Genomic DNA, 7861 nt, shown 5'->3' with positions numbered 1-7861 from the left:
CTGGTTCAGCAGTGCCTCTTTCCATGCTTCCTTTGCAGCAGCTTCTGTTTAACCTCTCAGCTCACAAAATTTATTGTATTGTTGGTGACTCGCTGTAATTCTCCAGGTTTTCAAATAATCCCAGGAAAATAGTTAACTGGAGCCTCTGCCTTAGCCTATATCCACTGTAAAGTATGTGGAGCCAAAGTCTGTTTTTCCTGACACCCCTGGTAAATCCCTTGGGTTCATCTGGGAAAACTGCCACTCTGAATTTCAAAATTATGTCAGTGGGAGACAGGTCAGGAGCCGTGCAGGGACCAGGGAGCACCAAAACCTGGGTGCCAGTATTGCAGTCAGCATTTGGGCAAGGCTCTCACCCAGCTCACGTAGTCTTGCAGGTTGAGCTGGCACCACTGGACCCACAGCAGGGCACAGAGTTTTGCTGGTACCAGTAACTGTTCCCCAGGCAGATACATCGGGAGTCATGATGAATGGCCTTGGGATGGATGGTCTGTGATGTAGCTCGTAGTTTGGTTTTGATGGCCATGATGATCACTGATGACCACTGCAGTGGGAGGCACAGCACTCCCAGACATGGATTCAGCCTGATTCTCCTGGGATTTGCCCATTTTTCATCACCTAACAGAGACACAATGAGGTCTTGCATACACATCCCCACAAAGGCAACACCTTTCCTATCTTCACCCTCTTCAGAAGAGCTTCAGAAAGCTTTTCCCACTGCCATAACCTAAACCCTCCCTGCTGCTGCCAGAGCTCATTCACCCTTTTCTGCTCCCTGTGGAGATACTTTGCCCCTCCTTTGCATCCCCTGCTGACATCCCTCAGACCTTCCCCAGCAGAGCCAGAGGAGAGGTGGATGTTTTGAAACCAAAGGCTTTTCTTTCATCTATTCCCACCTCTCCTCTGGCTCTGCCCCACTGCATCTCTCTGGACGTGCATCGCACACGTAGCACACCCAGCACCCACCAGCCCTGCTCATCCATCTCACACACCTTAATCAATGGGAAACTGGAGGAAAAGCCCATAAACCGGATGGGAAGTGAGGATTGGATTTGCAATGTGCTGGTGCTAATGGAAACCATCCTTCACTGCATAATCAGGAGGAATGGCCATACAAAACCCATCATTTCTGCCCAGGTTGCTCACAGGGCAGCCCTGTGAGAACATGTGGGGTGATGAGCCCTGGAGGCTCCAGTGTCCCCACAGTGATAACCCACAGTGATTTCCGTGAGCAACATCTTATGGTGAGTGCAGAGTCACCAAACTCCCCATTGCCTGCAAACTGTGGCAGCAAATTTTCACATCCCTAATGCCAGCACAACACTGCACACAGAAACCCTCCAGATCCCCATTTTGCTGATATTTGTAATTTCTCAGGATAAGCCTGCTTGTAGCAGAGGAACTCACCTCTGTCTGGCCCTTCTGTGTATTTGCTGCCTGCAAATGGGTCAAAGCCAGTTCAGCACAGGAGCTGCCAGAGGATTTTGGCCCTGTCTGCTGCAGGACAGGCTCCCTGTAAAATTCCCTTGGATTAATCTCACAGCTGAGCTGGGAGTACTTCCCTGTTTCCTCAGGCTGTCACTAGCTCACCTGCCCAGTGGCAGGGCTGGTATAAGTGGGTGGCACCAGACTGTTATTTTCCCTTCCAGCTCCAGTGGTGGGTTGTACTTACTGCTCCTTGGACGCCCCCTCGCCCTCCCACACCCAGGTGGGTTTTGCAAATCTGTTTGGGGCCCAGGAAGATGTTTGTATTCAGGTGGATGGGGTGTGGGGCCCCTGCCCCAAATACCAGTCAAATCTGGTCAGGGTCTGGAAAACAGACAACACCCTGAGACCATCTCTGCTGGACCCTGTGGATGCAGCTGCTCATTGTCAGGGCCCTGGGATCCCCGGGCACATTTCTGAAGCTAGGATAGGATTCAGGTGAAGCTCTGGTGTGATGTGAGTGAATGCAATGCCACTGAAACATCCTTTCATTCCGGGCAGTCATCAGCTCCCTGCCGGCCTCGGCCAGCATTGGCAGGGAGGGCTGTGGAACAGAGCATCCCTGGCCCACTCCTGAGCCCGGCCTTTGTATGTGCAGCCACCTTCTCCAAACAAAGCCCAGTTTCTAGTATCCCACGAGGTCTCTGCTGTTCCCTGAATGACATCCGTGGGAGGCAGAGTCAGCACTCCAGCCCGTCAGTCCCAGCCCGTGGCTTATGGTGGTATCCCCAGTCCTGTCCCCAAAGCCTTTCCCAAGCCCACGAGGAGCTGGCTGGGGTTTGCCTGGGGGTGCAGGGGGTGCCAGGGGTATGGGGGCAGGGGGTGCTGGGGGTGGAGGTGAGATGCCCAGGGGAATGTGGGGGCAGTGCCGGAGGGATGCAGGGGGAGAGTGCAGTGGGATGTGCTTCTGGGGGTAGAACAGAGAGATGGGGAGTGAGGGAGATGCCTGGGGGGATGCAGGGGAAAAGGGGTGGGGGGACATGCTGGCAGTGCCAACGCATTCCAGGGAGACAGAGGGGGAGGGGGGCTCAGACTGGCTGCCCTGGGGGATGCAGGGGGAAAATGGGGAGTGGAGCCAGGGGATGCATGATGGGCTGGCTGAGGGAATCCAGGGGGAATGTGGGGAATCTCTCCGCGGGGTTCAGGATGTACCTGGAGAGCAGATCTGGGAGGATGCATTGAGGGCTTCCCGGGGAGAATGCAGATGCACAAAAGAAGATGCAGTGCCGGGGCATGCAGGGGGATGCGGGGGCGATGCGGGGGCTCTCTCTGAAGGGTGCCATGTGTTACCTGAGGAGCAGAGATAGGAGGATGCATGGGGGCTGTCTATGGGGGAAGAGGGTTTCGGGGAATCGGGAATCGGGAGCACAAAGGACCATGAAGCTAGGCGCAGGGGGAAACCCGGAGGGCAGTGCTGGGGCGTGCAGAGGGATGCGGGCGGGCGCGGGGGGATGCAGGTGGTTGTTCACGGAGCAGCACCGGGGCGCGCAGCGGAGGATGCCGCGGGTAGAGGGGATTGTCCGGTCACATGCAGGGGGAGGCAGGGGGGATTCCGGGGAACAGCACCGCGGCACGCGGGGGTTCGCAGGGGGTCTGTCCGGGGGCCAGCGCCGGGACGTGTAGGGAGGATGCCGGGGGTCACGGGGAGTTGTCCGTACACACGCGGGGAAGGGACACAGAGCCAGGCACGGAGATGTCCGGGGAGCTGCCCGGTGTCGGGCAGCGGGGCTGCAGAGGTGTGCGGGGGGGTTTCCGGGGAGCAGCGCCGGGTACGCAGCGGGGCTGCCCGGCGGCAGGCGGGGGGACGCGGGGGAGGCAGTGCCGGGGGCCGCCCCGTCCGCCCGCTCTCCCGGGCCCTCCCCGCCTCCCCCCCCCCCCCCCCCGAGCATCCCCCCGCCCCCGCGGGCTGCGGGGCCGGTTAAAAGGCGCAGCGCCCCGCTCCGCCCAGCCCGGCCCGGCCCCGCACCATGCCCGCCGCCGGCCCCGGCGCGGGGAGCGCGGCCGCCCCGCTGCCCGCCCGCCTCTGCCTGCTGGCCCTGGCGCTGCCGCTGGCGCTGCCCGGGCGCGGGGCCGCCGCCGAGCCCGCCCGCACCGTCTACACCAACCACTGGGCCGTGCGGGTGCGGGGGGGGCCCGCCGAGGCCGCCCGCCTCGCCGCCGCCTACGGGTACATCAGCCTGGGGCAGGTAAGGGGCGGCGGGGGGCTCCGGGAGCGGGCAGGTGCTGGGGCACCGGGAGCGGGGGATGCGGGGCTGGGGGGGGTCTCACCGGGACCGGCGGGTGGACCGGGGAGTTGCCGGGGGTTCTGGCACCGTGAGCCTGCGGGGGATCGGGAAGATGCCGGGGGGTCTCACCCCGGGAGTCCCGCAACCGGAGAGGAGCCGAGGGTTCCGGGAAGATTCCGAGGGTCCCGGGATCGGAAAGGCGGAGCGGTCTCGGGAAACTGCCGGGGATTCCGGCACTGGGAGCCTGCGGCAGATCCCTGGAGTGGGGAGCTCGGCGCCGGGGAGCTGCCTGAGGTCTCGCACTGGGACTCCCGGTACCGGGAAGCTGACGATGGTCCGGGACCGGGGAGGCGTCGGGGGTCCCGCGGAATTGCCGGCACTCCCGGGACCGGAACAGGATCCCAGGAGCGGGAGATGGATCCCGAGATCTCCCCGCTGGCGGAGGTCTCGCCGAGCTGCCCTGTCTCCCCGGGACCAACCCGGTGCCGGGGGTCCCAGGAGCGGGAGATGAGCCCCCGGAGCGATGGGGATGAGAATGGGGACCACGCGGGGATGCTGTCGGAGCGCTTTGGCTCGGGGGCGGTCTCCCCCCGGCTGGATGCCCCTCCTCGGGGTGCCCTCGCCCCGCACCGCTGGGGGGTTGCACAAGTTCCTCCCACCCCGGAAAGTTGTATTTGTGGGTTTAACAAACTTTGGACTCTCTGGCCCGGGTTTATCGGAGATCTTGGGAACACAGAGAACTTTTGCTTTCAAACCCCCGCAGAACACTGGTGTCTTAAAAGCGATTTTCCGCACAGCAGCTCGTTTTCCTCTCTATTTCTTCATCCTCTGCAATCCCAGACGCAGGCTGGTGTCCTCGGAGTTTGTTCCAGAGTTTATTGCCATGGAGCTGCCCGGTGCTTTTTTGGCTGGGTGACACTTCAGGTTGTCCTTCTGCCCAAGGTGTCTCCTGGACTACAAATTATAACCTTGCTTTACATCGCAACCCTGCTTTTAACTATAATTAAAGTCACGGGGTGCTGCATAAACAATTTTGGGGGGGGGGGAGGCTGAATTTGGCACACTGTCTCCTGCACCCGTGACCTCCTGTGGGGGACAACCCCTCACATCCCACCCTCAGCCTCCTACCTGCGTGCTCAGCTCCCGTCCCACCGAGGAGAAAATCACATGTATTGTTCAGTTGCCTCTGTCACAGGGTTGGGCGAAGGTGGTTGTGCAACCCGAAGGCCTTTTCAGTGTTTATCCCTCTTCAGCCAGAGAATATCTTGATTGAACTTCCCACTCTCCCAAGTTGCATCAGCCTAACGTCAGCTCCTGGTTTGGGGTTTTGCTGTGTCCCTTCCCTGCTGGAGCATCTGTCACCCCTCCCTCCTTCCCCAGCATCCCGGTTGTGTGAGCTCATCCCTATAATGCTGGAGGCATTTGGCCCACGGGCACAATGTGGCTCCACTGGAGCATCCATCCTTCCTCCCCTGAGCCCTTTCCCCGGGGCAGCCCCGTGCAGGCTGGAGAGCAAGGGAAATGCTTCTGTGGTTGCATCAGGGCGTTCCTGGCTCCCGTCTTTCCCGTGGATACTGGGAGCTCGTGTACCACTGGGGCTTCCCCAGCTGCTCTCAACGCCCTGCCTTCAGCTCTCCATCTCTCCAAGCTCTTCCCACTGGGTTTTGGGCTTTTTCCATTGGGTCCCGTCCAGAGTCAAACCTTGAGGAACTGCTTTCCCTGCACGTGTGCTCACGTGTGACATTTGCAGTGTCGTGCTCAAGGTTCATGGTGTGTTGAGCCTCGTGGGGACCTGGGTGCCCCCCTCTTGTCCTCCTGCATCATCAGCTTGTGGAGCTGCTGGTGATGGCACTGTCCCCAGTGAGATGTGCCCTCCTGGGGGGCCTGATTCTGGACAAAACCTGCTGGAAAACTCTGCCAAGGATGTTATCACCCTGGGAAGATGTTTGAGTGGAGTCCAAAGTGGTGAGGGAGGAGGAGAGGTGATGGTCGCTGGAAGACCCAGCTGGGTGCAGGGAGGCTCAGGCCTGCCTTGGTGGCTGGTGACCTCTTTTCCTCTGCGGTGCAATCCTGGAGGCTCCTGACACGGTGCTGCCCGGGAAAGGCACTGCTGGGGTTGGCACACACAGCTCTGAGCTCTCCCCGCACTTTCTCGTGCCCAAACCAAAAGCCAGGACACTCTAAACCCTTCTGGGTCATGGCAGAGTGACATTTCCCTTGGGGAATCACTTGCGTCAACTTCTATTTAAGTGAAGCAAACAACGAAACAAAAGAAACGGCTTTTACACCCTCGAACGCCTGCTCACTCCTCGCCTGCTCGTTCCTCCCCGCCGGGCTTTGTTCCCCGGCTGTGCCGGGACGAGCCGGGACAGGCCCTGGCCGAGGGCGCTGTGGGGACGGTGCGGTGCCGGAGCCCCGGGCAGCGCCGCCGGCTCGGGGGTGATGGTGACCCCCTTCCTATCCTGGTTGCAGGGTTTATATGAATTTTTCCATGTGTGGTGTCCAACACTTAAGTTTTGGAAGGGCTGGCACATCCTCAGTGGTCTCACCTGCAGTGCAGGAGAGGGATGGGTTTAATTTTGGGCTGTATTTGGAGCTTTCCTGGATTCCTGTCATTTTGCAGCTCTTGGCTTGATCCTTACTGAGCTGAACACATCCGTGATCATTTGAGAATTACATTCCTGAAGGCAGGAGCTCAGCAACTGGACCCCTTGTCCCTGATGGGAATGGGTGGTATCCTCAGGAGGGGAGTGCTCACTACCTTCCTATTTGGATCCACCCTTCTGGAAGGCACCAGCGCTGGTGTAGCTGTCCTTTGCACAGATAAAATGGTTTGGGTGAGATGGGGTTGCATTGCAGAGCCCTTACTGTGCTGACTGACCACAAGGAGGACAACAAATCCTTTTTCATTAAAAAGAAAAATGACATTTACAAGTTTTTCTCCTTAGAATATCTTAGGTAGAACAGGACATTTGGAGGTCTACCAGGTTAGTCCACTGGGATCAACCTCTGCTCAGTCTTTCAAGGTATTCCCAGCATAGGAAGGTTTTTCTTATTTTTCCACCCATAAATCCCAGGAGAATAAAGAAATGGGGCACAGAGTTCTTTTCCTGCTGCTATGGCTGTGTATCCCCAGAGCCCATGATGAGGTCATTACCTTCCCTGTGCTCTTGCTGCTTTGCATTGCGTGGTAATTTTGCATTTATTTGTGAAAATAAAGGAAGAAAATCTTTACCTAGGAAGGAATTGTTTACTGTGGGCATGGTGAGCCACTGGCACAGGTTGCCCAGAGAAGCTGTGGATGCCCCATCCCTATTTCAGGCCAGTCTGGATGAAGCTTGGAGCAAGCTGGTCTAGTGGAAGGTGCTCCTGCCCGTGGCAGGGGATTGGAACTGGATGTCTTTAAGATCCCTTCCCACCCAAACTGTTGCAGGATTTTATGGTAAGCCCTGTACTCTGATTTCCAGGCAGAGTGAGCAAGAGACAAGAGTGGCCTTGTCAAGGTTTTCCTAAAATATGGAGAGGTTGAAGCACCCTCCTTCTCTTTTTTAAATGCAAATGAATTTGAAGAATGGGTTTAAAAGGCAAATGCAGCTTGCAATGAGCAACCCCTTTATGTGGATGTTAAAGAAAATGTCCAGCTATGCTGCAATGTGAAGGGGAAAGAGGGAGGGTTTAAACGAATTTGAGTGGAAATAAATTATAAAAATCACACTAACAGCAGTAAAGTTGGTGAAATGACATCCTGGCATAAAAGGCAGAGCAAGACTAATTAAATATTTAATGCTCGTAAGAGACACTGGCAGATCTCAAGGAATCAAGTGTGATAAAGATGTAAGTAGTTGTCATCTACCTTAGCCTCTGATCCAGACAAACCTGTTTGTCCCCTGCTGTTCCATTGCAACCAGCTCTGGTCTGGCCTCAGGAATGTCACCCTGGCCCCTGGGTCACACATGGGCTTAAAGATGTTGCCTCGTGGGTTGCAGATGGATGCTTGGAGGATGGCCCTTTCTGGTCCTTGTGAGCAAGACACAGGGAATGTCACTGGCTCCCAACATCCAGCTCCTGACATGGAATGTGGTTTGTTTTTTTTTTTCTTCAGCAGGGGGAAAAAAAAGAAAACCAAACTCAGACAAAAGTGAATTTATAGC

At 57.3% G+C, this 7861-nt stretch overlaps 1 protein-coding gene across 1 annotated transcript in view; it reads left to right on the top strand.

Moving 5' to 3' along the window:
* The first annotated feature begins 3452 nt into the window (after positions 1–3452).
* PCSK6 (proprotein convertase subtilisin/kexin type 6) overlaps positions 3453–7861 on the top strand; it is a 33666-nt gene continuing 29257 nt past the window's right edge. The window contains exon 1 of the mRNA XM_066196262.1: positions 3453–3671. Coding sequence (XP_066052359.1) covers positions 3453–3671 — 219 coding nt within the window. The remainder of the gene's footprint in view (positions 3672–7861) is intronic.

Source organism: Chamaea fasciata, unplaced genomic scaffold, assembly GCF_029207755.1.
Source record: "Chamaea fasciata isolate MVZ Bird 193981 ecotype frontalis unplaced genomic scaffold, bChaFas1.0.hap1 SCAF_14, whole genome shotgun sequence".
Lineage (NCBI taxonomy): Eukaryota > Metazoa > Chordata > Aves > Passeriformes > Sylviidae > Chamaea > Chamaea fasciata.
The sequence above is the reverse complement of the archived record's forward strand: the minus strand, read 5'-3'. Positions and strand labels throughout refer to the sequence as shown.